This window comes from Bombus affinis, chromosome 13, assembly GCF_024516045.1.
Source record: "Bombus affinis isolate iyBomAffi1 chromosome 13, iyBomAffi1.2, whole genome shotgun sequence".
Classification (NCBI taxonomy): Eukaryota; Metazoa; Arthropoda; class Insecta; order Hymenoptera; family Apidae; genus Bombus; species Bombus affinis.
This window is the reverse complement of record NC_066356.1, coordinates 6025111-6049335: the sequence shown is the minus strand read 5'-3', so window position 1 is coordinate 6049335 and position 24225 is coordinate 6025111. Positions and strand designations below refer to the sequence as shown.

The following is a 24225-nucleotide window of genomic DNA, read 5'->3' as shown; positions in this document are numbered from 1 at the left end:
GCCAAACTTTGCATAATTTCGCACTTTCAGTAGATGTTAATGCTAAAACAAAAGGTCTAACACGTGCTAGGGTTTCTTTGAAACATTCGTCCAATTTCATAGCTTCTTCCTCATTATACTCTCTAATTTTTGGCATATTCTTTTATATCTGCCACTATTTCACTTGCTTGGCCAAAGGTAATATTTCAGAAAAATTAGAGCAAGACATTTTTTGACAAGTCTTTGCCTTTTAACTGAACGCCGCTTTTGTTTTTTAACTGGATTACGGATACAGATCCGCAGTGGCCATGGATCGTAGAAAAAGGTGAAAAATGAACGCAAAATATTTTTTTTCTTTTTCATAATTGAGATTATTTCAAAAGTAATTTGAGTCGTACAAAACAAAATCACATGTTACGTGATTATTACACACACATAAGTATTTATTCATATCCATTATTAGTTATTATTATTTTTAATTATAATTTATCTAAGTTCAATCTGTCACTGTATTTAATAAATAGTGTATTAGAGTGACGAGTATGTTCCAAACAGACTAGTTTAAAAGTTTAGTAATAAAAAAGAATCTATGAGATATATTAGGTATTGCATACAATTTTTTTATAGCTGATCAATATAAGTTTTGAAAAATTTCCAAAGAGATATCTCTAAATCGAGTACAAAAAATATTTGCACATACTATGGATATAATAAGAAACGCAGATAGTTAGAAGCATATATGATAAGCACAATAGCCAAGAAATATGGTCATTGAGCTTAATTACATTACAATAATCCTTTCATAGCCAAGTATCACAGAACAGCTCACAAAATGACAAAGCTCAGTGACAATCATTGTCATAAGTTCGTTCGTCCTTAAGCCAAGTATTAAAATAATCATTCCTTTTCTTATAAAATTATATCCTGTGCATATCGCACGGAGTATCACTTTTTAATATCTACTTTTACTTCGCTACACCTACTTACAAGATAAAATTTTACAATTTACTAAATAGTTTCGTACTTTTCATCAGCCTATCGTTCCGTATTCGTCTCCTGTATTGAAGTTGGTCATTGAGATCTAAAGCAGAAATCTGCAAATACTTATTTAAAATACTAAACTCGACTATTTATCTTGATTTGATTCTCCGTGGTTTGTTTTAATTCCATAAGCTTCCCTTTAATGGGCTGAATATTTGTACCTATCCATTCATCGATCATTGACGGAAAGAAAATGCTTTCCATCTGAAATCTTAAATATCCTTCTAAGGAAGATAATTCTAACAGTAGTCTGGAAAAAATATTTTCGATTTTATATCATTTTTGTTCAAATTACTCTGAAAATAAATCAACTTACTCTGTAAAAGCGGGCACTAGATTTTCTAACTGCATAGGGTTTGTGTAATTATTTGCAACTTGCCACGGATTCATCCATGTGGATATTCTGCAAATTTAATATACGATACTAGGTACTGTGGAATATGAGAAATCAAATATCATAATAGCATTTCTTACAACTCAACTTATACTTACTGCTCACTGGAAATAATATTATGAAATTTAGTTCGAAAATTTAAAAACCATTCTACTCCTACTGCAACTTGCCATCCAGGGAAAAGCAAATTGCTAGGTATTGGAGCAGGTCTTGGTTGTGGCGTTATATGCAAAGGATGATCTATATATCCTAAATTCTTAGCGACTTGATTGTGAATTTGTTCAGAATAACCATGGAGCCAGACTTTCAAGCATAATGCTAATGATGGTATTGCAGTAGGCAATAATTCACATAATGTTGCATAATGATCATACCTAAAATCGAAAATCGATAAAATTCATTTAATCGTGAATTTGAAAAAAAAAATTACCTTGACCACCCAGTGAATACTGTTCCTCGAAATTCATGAACTTTATTCACATGTATACCTAATTCTTCTAACCATTTTTCATGATTGCTTATATGGTGTCTTATAATCGGTACATGTTGGGAAGATCCAGTAGCACCTTTAAATGCAGTAGCCGCCCAAATATGGGGAAAAACTGCAGTATACTTATCCCACAGTTCTAATAAATATTACTTATGTAGTATTACAATAACAAAATATGGTAAAATTAAATAATAGAAGCCTTACCATGAGGTAGAGCAAAGTTATCCCTGGGATTATAGTGCCAGATCATAGGTTCCACATACTTCCCGATGTAATAATCTGAAATTTATAGGAAATGCTTTTATGAAATAATATGTGACATGAAATAATATGAATAAATTATCGAGATACCGTTCAAAACCTGTAAATCTATCGTTCTTAACATATCATCCCATATGATAATCTTTAAGTAGGGATATGTTTCTTGTACATATTGTGCAATAGCCAAAATATGTTCCAGGTACAGAGATGGTTTTCCATATTTGCTAGATGCAGCACGTTTTATACAAACTGAGCAAAGACCTAAATGCCAAACTTCATCTGCACCTATGTGCAAATACTGTATGTCTGGATGAAAACTAACTATTTGACGAATCAAAGTCTTTACCAAAGACAATGTTCTTGGATTAGATGGACAAATTGAGCTTGGAAAGTGCTCCACTTCTCTCAAGGACCTCCATTCATCATGTTTTAAAACAAACTGCAATCATTTTAATATTAATTTCCAAATATTTATAAATTTTACAATTTCAGTCTAATTTTAGATACCTCCATATGACCAAATGTTTGTACTAATGGAACAACTGCTAAACCACAGTCTCCTGCAATTTGTAGGATATGTCTGGCCTCCTGAACCGTATATCCACTGATTAAACTGCTTAATCCATTGCTTCCTATATGAGAAAGCTCTCGATTGTATGGAAATGTGTCTTCCCATTCCAATAAAAGTCCAGTGGCACCCCATGTCCTTAATAATGGGAACAACTGCAATATTAATTACGAATTTTTAATAATTAGACTATTACTGATTGTTTTACTAAAAATCAAAATATCCAAACGTTATGCCGATAAGATATTATATACAGTGATAACTATGTATATATATATAACGGTATGCATATATGAAAACTGTGCCGTGTTACGCATACGAACTCATTTAGAATGCAGATATTTATCATATATGAAAAAAGCATCGATCATGGAAAAACCAAATGCCAATAACATTTGAAAAGCTGTGGAAAAAAAGTGGAACACCATTATAATTGTTTTTAAATGACATTTTTATCAGAGAAGAAATACAGAGTGTAAACAATACGATTTGTTTATTCGGGTAACAGACCTTTTCGAAATAACAGACTCGCGGCGGAGCACCCTTGAGATCTAAGTGAACTAGCCTACAAAAGAAAGAACAAAATTCTGTGATGCGACACTTACTTAATTGAAAGTTTTTTGAATATTTATGCGAACCGATCGGCCGTTTACCTGTGAGAGCCGAACGTCAAGGCGTCCATCTTTCCTCCATTACTACAACGTTAATTGAAGAGAATATGGTATTAAATTCTAATTAACATTTTGACTTCAACAGATTTTAAGAAATATTTTTTTATTCTTTACCATCCATCTAATACTCTTATTGTTTCGATATGTATTATGTATTTCTTTAATCTACTATGCGCGGGTCAGGATTTCAATTTGAACTTTGATTATCTCGAACGATATAGATAACAAATTTATCCGAAAATCTTGTTTAGTAGTCTAATACGTAATTATAATTCAACGAAAAATAGATTTTACTATAATCATATTATATATAGATTGCTTCGAAATCATAATAAGATTGCATCATGTGTGATCAACTTATCTGTTATCTCTGTGTTTAGTATTTGATACAATTGATAGCAATGTTTAACTTTTAATTGAAACACGCAGTAGTGTATACAAATTAGAAAAAGTTGGAACGAATAAAAAAGAAATAAGTTTTCGACGAAATATATCTTTATTTCTGTATACATTTAATTCAGCCTTATACAAAATGTTAGAACTGCACGCGCAATATGAACTTCCAAACGTATAGTACTATTGGTCATGATACATCATGAGAGTTGACGCCCAAGTGCAGTTATTACGACACATACAATGATGTAATTTTACATTTTTCTTCATACATTCCCCCGTACTTTATTAAATAAAGTTAAGCATTTTGTTGTTTTCGTACTTAATTACACATTGAAACCTCTTTTGCGGACTTAACAATTCAACAGAATATCGTATATTCTTGTCACGTACATACATATAGGTAAATTGTTCTTGAGTAAAACATCATTATTAGATCGACACAATACAATATGCATATGTCTACGATCTTATCCCACGGATGATGTTCGGACATTGTCATCAATAGTTATTCTAGTTTACGTGTGTTTGTGGAAATATTATCAAACATTTCATTAATGAACACAATAATAGAAATCCATCACAAAATAGGGAACTACTACAACTATAAGCACGCAATTATGAACTACAAGTGCAATGAACACTTGGCACTTTTTGCAGGGTCTGTCATCCAGGAAATTAACATAATATTATTGAAAGCTCTATGCACGATTCTTTTTAACAGTTTCTTTCTTTCGCTCGAAATTTATTAAGTTCTAAATTAGTCTATCTTTTGTTCTTAAGAAAAAGAAAAACGGCCAACCAGAAAGAAATTTGTCAAATAGTGATTTTTGTTTTATTATACACAGTCGTGCGAAGTAATTCGCTTGTATATGGATAATATTATCCCTCTTTCTTGCTATATGTTATTTCGTTTGTACAAAATTGAATCACCAAGGGATGACTTACACGAGGAATCATGTGAATAAAATGGTGGCTCCTTAATTTAATCTTTACTAAAGATCAAACTTATTAATTAGAATACTCTCGAATCGTGTGACCCATCCTTGGTGTCTCATGTATACAAGTGTCAGGACAGGAATATAATAACAGTCAGCGATATACAAAAATGCGATCGGTCGTTTAAAAAAATTGAGCTAATCTTAAAATTACACTTATGTTACTTTAGGACACGAATAGAGAAATCGATCACCGTGTGCGCTAGCCTAGATTTCGTCAAACACAACTAAGACAACGGTGGAAAGAGAAAATAGAACATAATAGAACGAACACAATTCTTTCACATTTTTCGCATTTCGAAAGTAGATAATTAAAGATTAACATAACAAATATCTACGTTAACAGAGCGACATCCCGCCGATTTTGACTATTTCTTTAACAGTGATTAGTTTCTAGTTTATTCTTGATTTTTCAATCATGCGACTAAAACATAATAATATAATCATTCGTCAAAATTCTCTTCTCTAATTTCATTGAAAGTATCTCCATTCATAACCACTTCCTAACGGCACCACTTCAAACGAAAGTTCGAAATTCCATTTTTGAGGCCTTTGTTTCACTATTCTTATTTCCCATCGCATAGATTATGCACACTCGACCGATAAGCGAGTTCGCATGTGTCGGACACATGAAGCAGTTTCCAGAGGGGAATAAGCTGCTCATAAAGTTCCCTTTTTTAAAATGCTAAAGAAAACTTAAATCTATTTTTCATAATTCATCGTGATAAATAAATTAATTATATAATCTAAAGTTTTACACCTTGGTGTTTCGACCATACTCCAAAATTTGTTTATGATAAAAAAGGAGATACCTGAAAAGGAAAGCTTTTTTCACTGGATCCTTGGTAATGATACTGATGGCACTGTAACCAATGCCATGAACTCACCCTTCGCTAGTCAAGACGTCTTTTAACCTTGCTCTTGTGATCAAATGATCATCACATTTAAACCATTGATCTCTCTGCTGCCGTATGAAGGCAGTGTAATGTCCAGTCTCCAAAGATCCTTCATGATTTATTACCGCGAATAGAGAATATCTATTGTCGCTGAACGCCATATCTTCCCCATTCTTTGGCAGTCCATCTATCATTGCACTGTTGTTGTTGCCGTTCCGTCTATGCGACATGAATGGAGTCATATCTAATTGTTCTGGAAACGAGATGAACGTACAGATCTTCTTGTCCTGTATACTAGAGTGCTCGAATCTTTTTAAATGAAAGCTGGCCACGATAGGGAGTTGCTTCATAGTCAATTGCTTGGTACTCTCTTGATACGTCTGACAATTGCTACACTTTATTTTTGCGCTAGATCCCAAGTGTTCAGCCCGCGTGAACCTTTCCAAACAATCTAATAATGAGGTAGGAGGACCAGAACTATCGGAACCTGATGCGCTAGCCGCTGGACCCAAATCCAAAGATATGTCCCAAAATGGATCTATCGTAGTAGACACCCCACTAAAAAGTTATTACATCAATACAGATTCTTACACAATGCAAGACATCAAAATCGTACTATGCATTTCGATCGTACTTGCACGCCTGACAAACCACATCACTCTGAAGTCCACCAGTAAAGATCTGATCAATGATACAGTTACAGTGATGTGGATTATCTTTTACTAAGATGGGTGCTGCTTCACAATGCCTATGTAGAACATCGAGCGTGGCTATAAAGAATTCATGGGCATCCTGCTGTTCATAACCTGCTAAATGTCTAGCATGTGTCCAGATCAAATGAAGAAGCTTATGAAGCGTCAGCGGTGCTTTGCTACCCGAGTAAAATTCCTGAAAAAGATGGGATACTTCACAGACCAGGCAACGTGTTGGCTGTGGACAGTGATGTCGGTCAGCAAGAAAGTAATCTCTCAACAGTGGTGTATGTATGAGAGCTTGTACTATGCAGTTCATGAAACATGTACTTCCAAGATTTATAAGTCCTCTTAAACCTACAAACGTACAGTATTAATTAATATACGTTACATTTGATGTATATTTGCACATCTTACCTATGGTAGAATTTTCGACCACGCGCCTTCTGCGTGGATGTTTTCTCAATAATTCCGCCTCTATCTGTGTTGGTTCCCATGATCTATAAAATTCTCCAAAGCTCAATGACTTTGCAGATTCACTCCACTGTGCTTTAGCAACGGCTAATAGCTCTCTATCATATACATAATCTCCACATTGGAAGCACAAGATATTTCCATAACAAAGATCAACAGCTGTAACATAAAGTAAAATATATAATAAAAATATTTGTTGAACAGATTACCCTATTCTATATACAATTACCTATACAATCTATGTATAATTACCTAAAAAATGCTTTTTCGTCTTTGCATGTTCTTGTATATGACCTTTTACATAGCAGCCAAAGAATATACAATGAAGACAAGAATGTAGGCGATCTTTATATGTCTTACATGTGTGACATAAACAACTAACAGCCTAAAAATATAGAAATCATTTATTTATTGTATCAGACAAGAAAGATGATAAATATATTACTCAAGCTTCTTATACAGATTAGATAAAAGTATTGTTCCAGGAAAGAAATATCAGATACGATGCTAAAGTTTATTTAATAAAACATCATTATGATTACATCGAGCTAGAAGCCGATGCAAATATTCATTGACCCTACGGTACCAGTACAATCATAAATCTATATACCGTTACTTTACGTGAGTAGCAAATGTGCTAGAGCTTTATACCGACAGAGTAATTCTATACGGCGGCCATTTTTAAATCCATCTTCACAGAAACCGTCCATATAATACAAATACTACGTCTTCTATCTTCGTTTACACAAACTTATACAAAGAATTTCATTTAGTTTTTCTAATACACTATTTTTCCAAAAATTACTTTAAATTGACAATCATTTTCCAAACAAACTACTTCGCTTTGAAGTACAAAACTGTCTTATAAAAAATAATAATAAAAGATTATTTAAAGGGAAGAGAAAGAAAGAAAAGAAGAAAGGAATTTTCAAATAATTATTATTATATACTTGATAAGTTGAATAACAAGGAACAAATAAAAAGTGATATACTCAAAATGGAAAACGAAGAATAATTTTCAAACAAAAGTTATAATAACAGATCAAATTGGTAAACAGACATCCCATATCCGCAAATACTTGAAAATAGAAACATCGTTTCCGAAGTTCAATAAAAACAATATGCACCGATTTGCACATTGGGTTGTCACTCTGTTTAGAATTTGCATAGTCCATGACTTAAGATCGCGAGTGGCATTGTAAACGACAAAGAAAGAGAACGCTGTCGTTCCTCGCAACATCGTAAAGGTCCCACTAATTTCTCATTTTCCACGTCATTTTTTGATCACGTATCAAATAAACAAACTATAAATTAACGCTGCATGATGGAAAATGAGAAACAGATGAGAAACATTACAGAACATAGAAAGCATAGGTGAAAACGAAAGACAGAAAGAGAGTAAGAAAAACAAAGACAGAACCTTGACCACGAATCACGTAAGAAAAAGATAGTCGCACCTTTCTTACGCGTGCCTCGGTCGACGTGCTGGTCACAAAATAGGAGTGTATCACTTTGTATGGCTGGATACCCTTGGCTGCTTTGAAATTATTCAAGTGTATGCAGCCATGGTCGCTCATCTCAGGCTGGCGTGAGCGACGCTGCAGTGTCTCCTTTTCTTCACCCTGGTGATAAGCGTACAAAAACTCGCTAGTTCGCCGGCCTTTTTCCAAACTAACCACCACCGGGACGGCGACCACGACGATGAACTAAAGAAGTCTAACCACTGACGCGGCGCAGCAGACAGCAGCAGGCCGTCGAGGACGGGCAGAACTACGTGGAGCTGTCGATTGACGGCAGCAGCAGCAGCGGCGACGACGATGACGACGAAGACGACGGAGCCTACTCTGTGCGGGGCGTAGCACGCTGGCCTTGGCAGGAGCGCGCGTGTCGTTGACATGGAAAACCGCGTGAGCCTTGGAAAAAAAGAGCGCAAGGGTTGCTCGTGTAGCAGTATCGTAGCCAGTCGATCGCTGTCACACTACGACACCGATCTGTCCCCTGATCCTGCTAGAGGCAGACGGCCCAGGAGAAGAGCAGAGTCAGGGATCAAGATACAAACGCGTGCCAACGACTGAAATCGAAATAAACACGATAATTCTTTATAATACCGAAAAACAGGCGAATCACTGATATTGAAACGTTGAGACTCTTTTTTATAGAAAAAGTAACACTTAGAATCTTACGAATCTCCGTACCCACGTTTTTGACACCCGGGTGCTCACAGACACCAGCCGGTCACTGCAGGCGCCGCCGGTACAAGCCAGCCCCTCTTTACCCCCACCGCCAGTCATAGAACGTTGTCAGGGACGAGCTTCTTCTGGGTGCCACGGGTTCTTTAATTTTTCTGTCATTTACTAATATTTAATAAGGGAATCACGAGGAAATGGAATGTGTTACAAATATTTGTTAAAGGTTAAATCGGAAATTTATGGGGATGTCGAATGAGATTTCGTGATGAGGTTGGCTGATTTATAACGCAGTATGTAATTGGTGGATCGCACGTGATTTCGAGAATCGAAATCAAGAACGGTCGGATATCGGAATAACAGACTTCTGCCAAGAAACGGTTCATGTAGATTTACGTAGTAATTCGTGATTGGCTATTAGCATCTCCTTTTTCAAATTGAATCATTCGCAAGTTTAAACAACTGTTTTCGTTACATGTTTCACAAAGCAGAAATTGATGTGCAGAGATTTGGTAATAAATGAAGTAAATATATACTAGATGTAAGTAAACGAATATCGTGCAAATCCATTATGTATTTTTTATTGTAGATAATAATATATATAAACATTTGGATGACATTTAGATGAGAGTTGTATAGAATTCTATTCAGTATTTTCGATAACAGACGCTTGCTAAACCTTAAAGTTTATAAAAGGTACGATTTTATTTATAAGTAGGATATTTATACAAATTCATATTTTCATCAAGATAAATAAAAAAATGGAGTCTAGAAAAAATTGTAAAATCACCTTTTCCTGCTATGTTTTTCTTAAACTTCGCATATTTCTTAAATTTAATTTAATTTAAATATTTATATGAGAATCAGGATTTGTAGGAAATCCTTTTGTGTTCTTGTAATTCTTTTTCAAAGGACTGCAAGTAACTGTATACGTCCCTGAAGTCTCTGCTTTCCTAACCCCTCTTACCCTAAAGTAACAGCTGCGCATGGTATACATACATTACATACATACATCCCTTTGGAATCGCATTCCCGGTAGCTCGCAAAAGCAAGACCGCTAACTGATAATTCCTTCGTTGCGTGAGCCATCCAGATTTAATGCTATTCTACAGCTTCATTGTCTATCAACGATGGTGTATCAATCAGATTAGATTCCGATTAGATTCTAATCTCCTAACCTCAACAAGGATCAATGATTCTATACACTCTTGTGATTACTTCTTCAAAGGATATAATTTCATTTCAATACATATGTATATAACGATTTTGTATCATGTTTTTTTACAAAATTTATCACTATACATGTCACTAGAGTAACGTGTTAGAATTTTTAGAAGAAGTTTTGCATAATAAATAAATCAGTTTAGTACTAGGTATTTATTTATTCTATTTTTTTCTATATTTATCTATGCTTATATGTATGTTTTCGTGAACTATTGAAGATTTCATTAATCCGATTTTACAAATTGAATCTGTTATTATCGACTGTACCAAGTCAGATAAAACAGAATACTCAGAGTCATCTATTAAGATACTTAGAAAACAACTAGCGCTCGTTCGACAGAACAGAACTGAAGTTTGAAATTGTTCTATATTTTTAAGTACATATGTACTGTATATATATATTCATATTTGTTTATTTAGACTAATGTGTAATCAGTCAGGTATATATCAAATATAACTTCAGTTTTAAGCTAAGAGTAACAAAAGCGATGCAATACCTTATGATGTAGCATCATCTATATGTCCAAAATTTCGTTTACGTCATAATTTCATTTGAAATTTTATTGCTGATGCATCAGACATATTTCCTAGGGTTTTTTATTTCCTGAGACATTGACATAAATGGAACTTTATTATAATTAACAGCTAAAAATAGAGCTTAGAAATACTATTATAAGAAGAGGCAGCAAAAATATGATGAGGTATTTATTCATAAATTATTTATGAGTTAAGTATATAACGCATAATGGAGAGTGGCTGAAAATAACTACTGTTAACATCTATCTCTTTATTAATAAGGCATAATTTACATAAACACTATACAATAGCAGTACTACATTCTTCTAAAACACACAGTAATAAAATCATTATCGATATGAATGGCAATGCATTTTCTATTTGAATCTGTACCGCTATTCTACATAATGTATAGGGTGTTCCATCAAAAATGATCAATTCCACGTGAAAGATGAAATTCCTCCACGCGAATCTCTCATGTGATTTTGAAAAAATCCATGACCCGGATAGAAACAATCATTGTTTCCATTGGTAAAAATAGCATTTTCTGCTATAAATGCCACCGTATACACATTCCACGAATTTTCAAAATTCGTGCGAAACAATTTCGTTCTTCTGCGTTTTCACGTAGAATTATTACTCGTATCATTTATTAAAGAACTATCATTATAGCTATAGAAAATATATTAATCTTCTTAGTATACAGAGATTTACTAATATGTAGAACGACGTCGAAATAATGTAATTAACGTACTTTTGTTCCATTCCGTTTCGTTTCTCGAAAATCATTTAGCCGAGCATTATCGTCAAAGTAATTGTCATCATGCTACTGATTATCTAATGTGAACTTTTCCTTTGTAGGTTTAAGAGAATGGACTAAACAGGAAACGATTCTACAATCACACGTAAAGCGTTCCAGCCTGAAAGTCAGCTGTAATCGGGCTCAACTGAGCGAGACCCTCGACGAAACAAAACGAAACTTCAATCCAGCTTCTCTCGTAATAGAAAGCATACTTATAAATCTACAATCTACTATACGATGGAACCTTGCCGTGTACTGTCGACACCCGTTTACGCAGTTAAAAGGCGGCTCTTGATTAAAATTCCGGAAGACTGGTCGATCATCGAAACCTTACGATCGTTAACAAATCTTTTATAATATTTTCTAATATCGTTCAATACTGGTTACCGATTACTTGTCCAAGAACAACACCATGATAAGCGTATAGCCCCATCGGATATGTTTTATAAGCGTGGCTTTTTAAACAAACGAAGACAACGTTTGTTTGAATTCTTCGATCACTTGTTAAATATACAATATTTCTTGAGTTCTTAATGTGCGATATTCGTCCATCATTCAGAATTGTTTGATTCAATTTAATGGTTTAACTGCTGTAGCTGGCGAGGAGGGAATGTATGATCGACATTTAAATATGGGTAGTCGGTATGGCGCGGTACCTAATGCTTTTAATTTTAGCCAAATTTTTCGTCGACCAGTCTTTCTGAACATCTCGGTTAGCACTTAATCATCCGATGAGCGAATGGAAACCATCGTCAACAACTTTGAACATCGAACTCTGTCTACGAGTCGAAAGACACTTAATATTCTTTTCATAGTGCGATGACATCATTTGTTGTAAACGCAATTGAATGTCGTGACATCTTTTCAAAGCCACCTATTCGGTATTTTTACGTTCCTTTCATGATTCATTCTATAGATTTTCTACTAGTATTACCTCCAACCTCTATTTTACATACATTTCAAAAATATCATAAACATAAATACAAAACATAAGAATTAATAATGATATCTCATTAAAATTTTCCACGTAACTTTAAATATATGAATTTGTTTTTCCATGTTTTAGAAAAGATAAAGGTCATCATCAACAACTTGTAAATTGCTGAAACTTTTGTTCCTTATAGTCATCGTGATCTCCGTCTTGGACTGATTTAGGCTGATTGAAAAATAGATGCGATCCGCGGAAAGGAGCTAAAAACAGGTGCTCCCGATGATTCGAGCAGATTAAAGCGATTAATCTCAGGTGCAACGAGTATTCTCAGCGCAGTTTTGTAATCTTCTGAGCCTCTCCCTAGGCGTTCGTTGACTCGTGGTTCAGGGCTAGATCCCGACTCCGTTCGTGGCATGTAATAATGTGCGTGCGGTTCACTTTGCCGCAAAACTGGGACGCTGCGTGCTGAAAGAAGAAACAATTGTGGGAAGAGAGGTTGAAAGTGAGATTAGCGCGATGCTCCTTTGCCGAACGTCTTCGAGTTTCTTTTTTTCGAAAGACCATGTTGGACTTTAAATCGATGATACTCACCGATAGATTGGATATTCTCTTTTTCTCTTTTTCATTAATAAATTCACGTGAAAACGTGGATCTCAAAAGCGTACTATGCCGTATAGACGATTCATTTCACACTGGTTTTGTATCTGTTTAATAGTCGGCCTCTAACTCTAGCTACTGAGCAAAAGTTCGAGGCCATCATTTGATAGATAGTCATTTTGTAAAAATTCAGCCTTAAAATATTAAAATATATACAATTTTGCAAAGATTCTTCTTGAAACATTTTATAGAATGCACAAAAGCTTAAAAATATTGAATATAGACAGACATTTTCTATAGTGTCGTTTATTTTATTGTGTGTTTAAAATGTGATAATGAAGGAGATGGTCCGAGACTTGTGATCAGTAGTATATGTATACGATTCGACGGGATATTCTATTTATTCATTAACTTATAGTACACAGGTTCACGCGCTAAAGATACTCGTGCAAAGGAGGAATCAATCTGAATTTTCAACAAAATACTGGAATCTATACGGCGTGAAAAGGAGCAGTAATTATAAGCAATATATGCCGTGAAATGGTGGAAAGTTGCATTCACCAACGATTACAGACAAATGAGTCATAACGTCACATTTTCCAACGGAACGTAGTATACAGTTTCAATTCATCGTCGCAAATAAGGCCATATGTATTAAAGCTACTCGTACATGTTACATGTGTAATGTACACACTAATTATACATACATACATACATTTATATATAGTATACGTATTCACAGTTCGATTCATAAGGCGATGAGATTAAAGTACTATAATAAATTCATTGATCTTCGACTCTCTTCCATTTCCGTGATCGACTAATGAAAAAGAAAAAAAAAAGAAGAAAATGATAAAAAAAATAGACATCTCTATTACATAAGATCATACGAGAATCCATCGTACATAATTTTGTCGTAACTAAAACGATTATGTCACGGATATAAATAACAGATATACAATTAGTAGCAGTTATCGTCGTGTTACTAACACAAGGTAATATGATAATCAATGGTTGTTTCCCTTGAAATGAATCCTCTGTGTCCATATATGTCTAAATAGGATTAATACTTTTGTATTCGCAAACTGATTGAAGTAATTAGAGGATCGACAAATATTTGACTAAATATTTAACTTTTTGTATGGTCGAATGCCCTTTTTAACGATTGTACGCATTGACGATGCTCTAATTAAATGAAGCAGTATGGACTGTCAAGATGTTTAGTCTGAAAATCAAAATATGCTTCACAACTGTTTCAGCAACAATTTAGTTAAGAAAAATAGAAATTATAAATGTAATACACGTCGTATTAGATCACAATTCGCTTTGAGACTTACAATCAAAACCCAAGGCGTGGAATGTTATTGGTATCGCGTTACAGAGGATCGATTTCTTGAACTAGAAAAGATCATTCATTATCGTTGCCCTACTGTTCGTTCCCGAGTTGTCATTTCTATCTCGCTGAGCTATGATCCCATTAAACTCATGCTCGTTGATATTTCGTTCTTTTTCAAGGGACGTCTTCGATGGCCGGAACTTTCATCGATAATGGCTTTCATCGTGGTCTTGACAAATGCCTCATCTTCCTTTCAACACTGTGCACGACACCCTACAAGCGCAACGTGGCTAACTTCTTCCAATTCCCCTTTGAAGTCATGCAATCGGACTGGAAGCGTCTTAATTTCACTGGCAGATTTAATAGTCTCCATTGATGATGTTAATTCGAGGTCAATTATGTGTGAATACGATGGTGTCGCGGCGAAAGTTTCGCTCCATATAAAAATGTAATTCTTTTTGTTCGGCTATTGCGGCCCGAGTTAACGATCAGCAATTCAATTAAATGGCCCGATTAACTGCTGAATTAATGAAGATAGAAAACGAATAATGATAAAATCATTAACATATATCACGTTTGTATGTAGTGAAAGTTCTGCTACTTTGGAGTTACAGTTTTTCATTTAATGTCTTCCTCTTCTTGCAGGAGAAACACGAGTGAGTTATCCCCGTTTTGAAAAATTTAGAAAAACATCTTCTCTCTTCCTCTTTTTTTATCATTGAGAGGATTGCTATAACATATTGTATAAAAAAAGTAAGAATATTAAGTCGTTGCCGACGTTGGAAAGAAAATAGATTTGTTACTCTTCTTCGCAACAGAGGCCACAATGCAAAAACGCTTGTTGGTAATTGAATTGCAGGAAATCAATTTTGCTTGATGAAAATTTCAAAAATAGCAATTGTAATCAACAGTGACATTGACTTTCTCGATGGCCTTGAAACTTGTAAAATCTACTAATTCTACAGTGACTACAAAAAGTATTTGCACATAGCCTTATTTTCCAATGAGATGTTTTTTTATCCAATTTCGCACTTGATTTTTATAGTATCATATTATATGTAAATAAATAAATATTTTAGTAATCATATAAAAATTATAAATGTATAATTTAATGTATTTGTATCTTAATTGATTAAAATGTACACTCTATACCAAATGGCATGTCAATACTTTGGATAGCCACTACAAAACGTTTTACAAGATTTTTATGTAAACAGGCAGTTTGATCTTATGATCCAATTATTCGTTGGTTAGAAGGATTCTTAAGCTTCGTTTCGACAACACCGATTTACAAGTCCCATCGCGAATGATACATAGTTGAGAATTAAATCTTTTGTTTCATCCAAAATTAATTGATCATTTAAGGCCATTTCTTCTTCTGGAATAATAATTTTTCCAGATATATTTAAAAAGAGAGATACTTCAAATACAAGTACCTATGGAATTAAAATATGAAGGTAATGAGAAAAACAAGAAAAATGAGCAAGTACTTATGGCAATCCCGAATGATCAAGTAATCTTAGGTCTCTGTCCTTTTTATCATGACTCCAAACCACCTACGATCATTACTCTAAATGTTCATGGTCACCAAAAACACTGGACGGGGCATCTGTGCATTACTTAACTGAAAGGATAAAACGAATGTCTTTGGTATACCCGACTGTATTCGAAGAAAAAAGAACGGGGGAACAAATAAGGGAGAAAGATGTTACTACACTACGGCGAAAGCAAGCAGAATGGTTGATACGCTAGCAACGGCGAGACTAATCCTGTTTGCAACTGAAGTGGGTATCTCCGGCTGCTCCGGTGCGGTTCCGTCCTCCAAATACTGATAACTCTTGACTGCAGTTTTCGCTCTGACTATTCGATAGTTCGGCACGCTGGTGTTTACTCGATTGGTCAGTATATTTTGAAAGGAATTGGTGACACAGTAAAAGTTACCATTCTCATCGAACGCAAATGTATCCGGCCACTGCATTCTTTCATGATCTCTGGAGATCACCCTTTGGCCAGTAGTGAACGACTGTTTAGTGTCCCACATAGCTACAGCATCGTCAGCCAGCAGTCCAAAGTACAACGCTCCCTTGGCTGACATCATCATTCCATCGGTTTGAGAAATTTTCTTTCCCAATTCCTTAACGTACTCATCTACGTTGCTTAGGTTGCTCTTCAACACCGATGTTGGTATAGAGTACAAATGGAAGGAAGACAGTGGTGAATAGTATACTTGTCTGTCTTCAACACTTGCCGGAGACAGAGCAATCCCATCGACGGATATAGGCATATTAATGAGATTCTTAGAGACCATGAATCGTACTGCTTCGGGTTTAGCTTTCATAGAATCATGCCTGACCTTCCACGAAGTATTGTTACTGAGGGAGTAGACGATTATGCCTGGATCTTCGCGATCACTGTCTGTGATATACGCCATGCCACCATCCTCGTGATCCAAGACAATGTCATTCAGGTGGGCTGTACCGTGACGAGCCACTTGTGGAGGGAACTCGTAGGTTCGTAAAATCTCACCGTTGTTCTCGAGATCCAGGATCACCAGCCTTGGTGGGCAGGTGATTTTCACTTCTACAGAGAGAGGTGACATCTTCCCAGAATCAAGTACCCACATACGTCCTTTTGGATCGATCTCCATACTTTGGACCAACTGGAAAGCATTGCAGTCTCCAATTTCCTGCATGTCCCAGTTAGGGAAAGCTTCCAGTTTAGGGGCGGTATTGCCGTTCACCACGGTTGCAGAAGTGACTCCCAACGTCACTGGTACCCCGTTTTTCCACCTTGGTACCGTCAGATACATTTTACCCTTCCAAAATTTGATACCAGCTATGAAATTGTTAGCTGGAATGTAATCACCGTGTTCAATCGCATAGTTTTGTTTCTCTTCTGACGGCCATATCACGTCGATCGTGTTCCATTGGAAGACCACTTGGAATGGTTCATGACACGTGGTCATGGTAACAAGGAGCAGCAAAAACGCTGAGCTCTTCATTTTTTTTACACTTTATTCGATCACTTTACGTTCTACGATCTATCACCGTATGCTCTCACTTTTTTTTCCAGTCCAATCACGTGGCAGAAAGAGACAAAGACCAGTGGACGAACCAGTTGAAAACTGATACCCGGAACAAGAGTGTTCGTGGTCCGGCAAGTGTCGCCAGAGATCCGGAAGAGCGTCTATTCTCGTCGACGGAACGGTGTGAAGAATATTCCGTGCGTACCAACTGTGTTGGCTGGCCTGCTTTTGTCAACTAACTGATTCAACACTGTCCACCAACCATTGCTACCTATTCTACTAAGCGTTCTGAACTATGGCCCATCACGCGGAGACGATCGCGGTTTGACTGACGAAGACGCGGAGCGTCGCTTAGAGAGGCGTCGTCTCCCCACCCGACGTCGTTGTATTTACACACTAAGATCATCTATGCACGTGTACACACTACACGTGTGATCGTACGTGGATAGGGATGCATGTGGATATTGTATGTGCAACAGGAACACCCAGCAAGGTATCCCCACCATAATTTCCACGCAAAACGTAGCTCGGCTACTTAACCGTGCCGAGGATGCATTGTTAACATTCCTGATTTGAATCAGTATTCGTCATTGCGAACGTCGTTCGTATTGTACCTTAAGTTAATTTTTTTATTGATCGAAACAATTAATTGCGTTGCACGTTTACAATGATTCACCAAACTGCCGATGACAATATTAATTTGTTGCTCAGTATCTATCTGGTTACGAGTCATAAAATCAGTTTCATGTACGTCATTTCTCAGATAATACAAAATTATGCTTCATATTTGCAGAATCATTATTCTAATTGACCTTTGAAGCTCTATTATCCTTAAAATAGCTATATCCAATCTACATTTGTTTACATTATTTATCTTCATCTTGACATTGAAAACAGATCACATGCTTTTTGTACTGCGCTCGGTGTCAATATCCAGTAAAAAATATTATAAACGATTCTACTTTGAATATATCGAAAAGCATATTTCACAATTAGATCGGGGAAAGAAAGAGAGCCATTAGTCTGTTCTTAGAATCTTGTTGAAAATATAATTTATTATTTTCTTCTTTATTTATTCATTCACAATTTATTGGCCGGTGATTCTCAATCAATTTCCAGCTGGTAATTAAGTCAATACTCTTCTTAGTATCCTACGATAGTTACCGCGTACGTTCATTGTTACGCTAAACGAAAGACGGTTGAGAATAAAATGGTACTCGGTTCAGAGTTGTAAAGCCGGATCCGCTTGAAAAGGAAACGCTGAAAAGGGTGAGCTTAGAAAAGGCTGTTATGCTCTGCTTTATCTTGCCCAGGATGATCCCAAAAAATCGATTCAACGGTTATTTCTTCGAATCGCACCCTTGTACAACTGCGTTGCTCGCAATCCCGTTGGACTTGTTTTTTTTTTTTTTTTTTCTTAGTAAAGGTAGGTCATTTTGTCAAAGGGGAACGTGATAAAAAAAAAAAAAGAGTTGGATAGAATTTACAATTCATCGTAAGTAAATGAAGGACAATAATAAAAGAAATTTATGCTTCTGTTACAGTGTACTTTACGATCAGTGTTATCTATCTCAAACCAGACGTCAATCGGAAATATTGGTCATAGTGTTAATATTTCATCGATAGTGTTGTCCAAGTAATCGCATGCAGATTAATTTCCTTGGTGCATGATCTATTGATCTTGATCAAATGGAATATATTAATGAATGCATTGGATAACGATTACGATCAATAACTATCCTATGGTCTAAGACACTTTATCGTCAAATTCCTCCGCAGTTCCTTAGGAAACAGAATCCATCAAGTTAATTATTTCAAATTGATTGAGTTTAATCTATTTCCTAATATTCCACACAAATCCAAAATTTTCTACTCAATGATGTATTCAATGGAAAACACAATGTATGGTTGGATACTAATTACATTTTCTCTAATACGCTTGAGCAGGCACCATGATTAGAGCTAAAAAAAAATATTCAATCATTGGTGGCTTGATGAAATTGTTAAAAATACCGGTTACCGGTGTTTGATGGACGATTTTACGAGTCCATGAATGGATGATGCGTATCGTATTTTTGAAGGTGAAACGGCGCGTGAAAGGAGTAGAATAATAGTTTGGCAATCGTTCAAGTATTTATAAAAATTCATCAAGAACATAGAATTCGTGAACACGTGTGCAGCTCGCGACAAGAATCGTCTATCACGAAGCCAATATCTTTCTAACTTATGTTTTATGTTACAAGTATGACGAAGCGGAGAATGATCGGGGAAAGAGAACCGTCGGTTAAACGTTACATCGAGCTAGAATTATTTTTACAATTAAAGTTGCGAAGGAATTAGATTACTGTAACTTCGAGGAAGGAAGACTCTGATCCGTAAGAGAGCAAATATATATTAGAAGAATTTCGAAGGTCACCTGTAACAATAATCCATGGAGAAGAGTTTTATTGAGCACTAGAGAACGATGACGAGCGAGGCATAACTGTCGACGAATGATCATGTAATGTGTATAACGTAATGTTATAACAGTAATAAAGTGCGTGTGCACTGGTAGTATATCTGTAATAGGTGTTGGCCATTTTAACATCGTGGCCATCCAGATACTTCCAGACGTCCGTAGGATTATTCTTATTCATTGTTTCCATCCGTTATAGAGACTTGAGATGCTCGACATGTTTCTGCAATTATATAATATACTATATAATTCATTAATGCGAGTCATCACAGGAATGTTATTGATCAGACGTCAGATGGTTACCAAGGAAAGTTTCACAATCACAGAATTATATTACTCTAAGACTCTGTTTGACATAAAACGCTTCTAAATATTTTTAATATTCCAAGTCTTCCGTATAGCATATCTGATTCAGGTAAACATTGTTGGAATAGGTCATGTTGGATTATTACTGCGAAATATATCATGATCTTATTTGCATTACATTCCAACATATTTTGATTCACTATACAGTTTATTTTCTAGGCAACTATCCAAGGTAAACGAAATAATCTTTCACGAGCCACCAGCGAACTAGATATTATTGGCGTGCTCGTTATTTCAACGACGTCGACATGCCCAGCGATCAGTAATTTTTTTCGTTTCATCGTCCATTGATCCCAGCTCGAAACGAGACTAATAGTACATAGCCGCTTTGACGAATATTGCAGAAGACTATTTTTACTTTGACCGTTGAAAATTTCTTCAAAGTACTAGTTTAAATATCAAAGACTAAGAACAATTTCCAAAGTATGTATTATTTGCTTGTTACGTTCGCTTTCTGTTTTACGTTTCGAATTTGCATAGCTCGACTTGCTTATTAGTGTCTTAGCGATAACATTATTCTCACTCCACTAAGTATTCTAATGTACAAATATTTGCAAATATTACAGGTATAACCGAACGCAGTCTTACGTGATACTCATTTCAAATTGCAATATTGAAACGTTAATCAAAGGGAGAAATAATGATTGGGAAGAATCAAATGTGTCTCAGGTAACCGGACGTTACATTGACATGCAGACAACTAGACCAAGTAGAGGGTCAGAATTACAGATTTATGCTAATTGGTAACTTATTAATATTGCTGATATCATTTACCTGCAGTTGACCAGCGGGTACTGCGCCATTTTCAGCGCTTAGAAGCATTTAACGGACGTGCAAGAATGTTATTTTAATTAACGCTCATCCCTTCCTAAGTATTACGTATAATCGAGTTCCTGTTTATTAGATAGCCATTATAATGGCACGTTCGCTGTTTACTTAGCAGTTAACGGTTCCTTCGATGAATAGGATTATCGTTATGAATATTTAGAATATAGTGAGAAATACATACTTTTTTTCAGATCGAAATTTTTCCGTTTTCCTGCTTGTGTCAATGATTAGCACATTGCGAAACGATAATTCTTCTCCAAGACATCCGAGGAATCTAAATAACAAGTGGAGACGCGCTAAGAATCGTCGTGTTATTTTCCTTCCGACGTGTTTCACAACGTCTGTCTTCATCTTAGAGTAAATATTGCATCTCTGTAACCTTCGAAAGATGCAAACCACAAAACTTTCGTAGGTCCCTCTCTCGAGATCTGTGGCCGTGGTACTTAGATCTTAATCGATGCGTCCGTGAATTTAACGCATGAACCTTTCACCAAAACGTCACGATCTCGTGACCCTTTTGCATCCGTGGTATCCACAGTTACATCAATTTTCTTTCTTCGTATACTGTGTTCCTGAGGTACGTAAAATCGATGTTATCATATATCGACTGGTACCAGTCATTACAGAAATATATAAAGTGAATCACTATGAGTCACTTTGTGATGCAACCTTTTCCAACGTTTTTATCGTCTCTCTGGAAGTTGTAAATTAACGTCTCGAGAATATCGATATGCGTGTAGTTAACTTGATGATTTTTTATATAGTGGATACGTGACGAACTTATAGCACTTTATACTGGTATACCAAGTAATAGGAACTTTCTGGAAAATTACCAGATATGATATGTTAATACGTATATCTCGATCGTTGAACAACACCGCAAATTGACTACGCTAATTAACCGTGAAGAGATATGCTCAATAGTAACGTCCGTAGGCTTGAAAATAATATAATCAACGTCCTTGTCGTTCTTTTATGCCGACGCAGTTTTACATCATCTGTGAAACGTTGGTCGCATTCGCGGTTGAAAATTCTGTGTCACGGCCCACTTTATTCTTTCATTTTTATTATCATTAACTGGCCACACTCGCTTTGTTTTTCCATCGAATCGTAGTGACACGGTGTGTCCCACAATTCGTTAATTCCTCTTACTCATTGCTCGTTTCATATCCTCTTTACTCATCTCTTTGCTAATTCCAGGCACGAAATATTCACGGTCACAATCAACTGCAGCCTTCGTCGGGACGAGCTTTCACTTCAAGTCGCATCAATGAAACGATAAGTTTTTTCTGCGAGGATCGTAAGAAGGAAATAATAATCATAAGAAAGGAATGTAATAAAAATTCGAACTTGATCTAGTGCATCGACAAATGGTCTTATGCAACGCGCTAGAAATAAAGTTACATGAAAGGTTCGACGCTTAAATCGTAAACAGCGCAGATGGCTAATGCAGCGCCATGCATGCGAACAGAAGATAAATTGCTCGGGCACAATAAAGACAAATTTTGCTATACGTGATATCGACAAGAGATTATTCGAATCTGTCCATTGGTAACTTGCTGCTAGAATCGACAACCTATCATTTATTTGGACATTTCTTTTCCACCGACGCCTCCTCCTTTCGTTCGTCGCAAATCGACCGATTCTTTTCCAACTCAACTTGTGACTCTCCCACTATGTCAAAACTAAAAGTTCGATGAGCTCGAAACAGGACAATTCACCCTGTTAAAATCCGCTGACAGAATACCTTTCCTTGTCAATGAAATTTTTATTTCACAATCCTCTTACGCTCTTTCCATAACAATCGTTTTTAACTTGAAATGAAGGACGTAAATAATGAAATCATCATAGTCCTATCTTGTCAAGGATCGCTTTAATACTTCTCAGATCAATATCGGTTCCTCAGTCAACCTTCCTGTGCTAACTCTCCGCTGGACGAAAGCACTACTGCGCCTTATTTCATATTAGAAACACAGGAATCAGATTCCAAGGACGATGAATAATATTCCACAAATTGTCCAGGTATTGGACCTGATTCTGCCACAGTTAGTATGCAAGCCCATAAACGGGAGAAATGAGAAGTGACGCTGGAAATAAGTCAGTTTTGATTTAACGATCATAAATGTGCGAACTAGTATATCGGCAAAGGCCGCGCCCTGCGCATCCGTTTCCCAGTGGCCTACTAAAACCAACGTTCTCCTTCTCTCTCTCTCTCTCTCTCTCTCTCTTTCTCTCTCTCGTTCTCTTCATATCTGTACGTTGTGGATGAAAATAACACCATCAATGCAGGAAGGCAATCTAGCTGGTTTACGGATTAGAAACGCGAAGAGAGAGGTGGGTCGAAGGAATGATAGCTCTCCTATCAATAAGTCAGGCCAAGGGAAGGAAATATATTCGATTGAAATCGACTGAACTTTGGATGATCAACCTTTTATCTTTAGCTAATGGATATTGTATGAGCTGTAGGCATCGCGTGGTATCGGTAGAAGTGGTAATCCAAGAATTACACACATCACGATCGTTTCCAACTCACCAATTTTAATGAAAGAATTGACTTTAATTTATAATCAGTATATATTGTAATTTTTCTTCTTTATGAAACGCAATATTAAATTTTTCACGTTAGACGTGATTGAAAACGACGAAGTTAATGTACCTCGTAATCATGCTGTACATATAATTATCTAATCGAGTTAAAAGTTCCCTCTTTGACACAAACTTTGCTTTCAGGCTTACATCGGATTACCTTTGATTTTAAGCAGTCAAAACCGTGAAATCGTTGGTCAGTGATTTTCACTAGGGCAACGATTCGTACTGAACTGAAAGTAATACGCTGGAATTGTGCTTCCGGAGTTTTCAAGCTGCTGAGCTTTTCAAATGTCTTCCAAGTATCGACCGGAGGCTGGCAGACCTGTTCGAGTTCGCGTCGATTTTATTCTTTATCGTAGGTGGGTAATTTCATTAGTTTAAAAGAGATGAAGGGACGAAGCAACAACCGTCTGACTTCCGTCGCAAACATTATAGAATTTACAGCGATGAAAGTATATCGATTCCTCAATCACGCTCATCCTCAATTCCTCAATACATCTCTTATATTCTTAT

The 24225-nt window shown here is 36.0% G+C and overlaps 3 protein-coding genes and 2 long non-coding RNA genes across 7 annotated transcripts; 1 reads left to right on the top strand and 4 right to left on the bottom strand.

Moving 5' to 3' along the window:
• Positions 1 to 323: 323 nt before the first annotated feature.
• Positions 324 to 3633, bottom strand: LOC126923273 (hexosaminidase D-like). The gene is made up of 9 exons (XM_050736586.1): positions 3387 to 3633; positions 3244 to 3298; positions 2673 to 2888; positions 2256 to 2604; positions 2109 to 2183; positions 1845 to 2040; positions 1513 to 1788; positions 1337 to 1423; positions 324 to 1270 (listed from the first exon to the last, which is right to left on the bottom strand). The coding sequence occupies exons 1-9, from the start codon at positions 3413 to 3415 to the stop codon at positions 1096 to 1098; spliced, it is 1458 nt and encodes a 485-aa protein (XP_050592543.1). The 5' UTR covers positions 3416 to 3633; the 3' UTR covers positions 324 to 1095.
• A 248-nt stretch (positions 3634 to 3881) lies between these two features.
• Positions 3882 to 9353, bottom strand: LOC126923272 (ubiquitin carboxyl-terminal hydrolase 22). 3 transcript variants are annotated; one of them, XM_050736582.1, is made up of 7 exons: positions 9053 to 9353; positions 8315 to 8928; positions 7110 to 7242; positions 6801 to 7016; positions 6326 to 6740; positions 5683 to 6249; positions 3882 to 5607 (listed from the first exon to the last, which is right to left on the bottom strand). In XM_050736582.1, the coding sequence occupies exons 2-7, from the start codon at positions 8432 to 8434 to the stop codon at positions 5550 to 5552; spliced, it is 1509 nt and encodes a 502-aa protein (XP_050592539.1). In that variant the 5' UTR covers positions 8435 to 8928; positions 9053 to 9353; the 3' UTR covers positions 3882 to 5549. The 3 variants fall into 3 exon arrangements, with proteins under 3 accessions (XP_050592539.1, XP_050592541.1, XP_050592542.1); XM_050736584.1 differs by having other exon boundaries at positions 9057 to 9168; XM_050736585.1 differs by having other exon boundaries at positions 9041 to 9112.
• A 64-nt stretch (positions 9354 to 9417) lies between these two features.
• Positions 9418 to 9662, top strand: LOC126923289 (uncharacterized). Its single transcript, XR_007713103.1, has 2 exons — positions 9418 to 9555; positions 9633 to 9662. It is a non-coding gene; the product is annotated as an uncharacterized LOC126923289 (long non-coding RNA).
• A 3833-nt stretch (positions 9663 to 13495) lies between these two features.
• On the bottom strand, positions 13496 to 17828 carry LOC126923276 (protein yellow-like). The gene has a single exon (XM_050736591.1). It carries the CDS (start codon positions 17448 to 17450, stop codon positions 16161 to 16163), a length of 1290 nt encoding a protein of 429 aa, XP_050592548.1. The 5' UTR covers positions 17451 to 17828; the 3' UTR covers positions 13496 to 16160.
• A 670-nt stretch (positions 17829 to 18498) lies between these two features.
• On the bottom strand, positions 18499 to 21694 carry LOC126923288 (uncharacterized). The gene is made up of 2 exons (XR_007713102.1): positions 20233 to 21694; positions 18499 to 20152 (listed from the first exon to the last, which is right to left on the bottom strand). It is a non-coding gene; the product is annotated as an uncharacterized LOC126923288 (long non-coding RNA).
• Between the last annotated feature and the right edge of the window lie 2531 nt (positions 21695 to 24225).

Excerpts from the sequence above, each read along its gene's own strand:
- LOC126923273 (XM_050736586.1), bottom strand. The coding sequence starts at position 3,415 with ATGGACGCCTTGACGTTCGGCTCTCACAG. Across the intron at positions 3,299-3,386 it reads TTGACGTTCGGCTCTCACAG|GCTAGTTCACTTAGATCTCA; the intron begins GTAAACGGCCGA and ends TTTCTTTTGTAG. Across the intron at positions 1,789-1,844 it reads GTATTCACTGGGTGGTCAAG|GTATGATCATTATGCAACAT; the intron begins GTAATTTTTTTT and ends TTTCGATTTTAG.
- LOC126923272 (XM_050736582.1), bottom strand. The coding sequence starts at position 8,434 with ATGAGCGACCATGGCTGCATACACTTGAATAATTTCAAAGCAGCCAAG. Across the intron at positions 7,017-7,109 it reads GACGAAAAAGCATTTTTTAG|CTGTTGATCTTTGTTATGGA; the intron begins GTAATTATACAT and ends TTTATGTTACAG. Across the intron at positions 6,741-6,800 it reads GGTCGAAAATTCTACCATAG|GTTTAAGAGGACTTATAAAT; the intron begins GTAAGATGTGCA and ends GTACGTTTGTAG.
- LOC126923276 (XM_050736591.1), bottom strand. The coding sequence starts at position 17,450 with ATGAAGAGCTCAGCGTTTTTGCTGCTCCTTGTTACCATGACCACGTGT.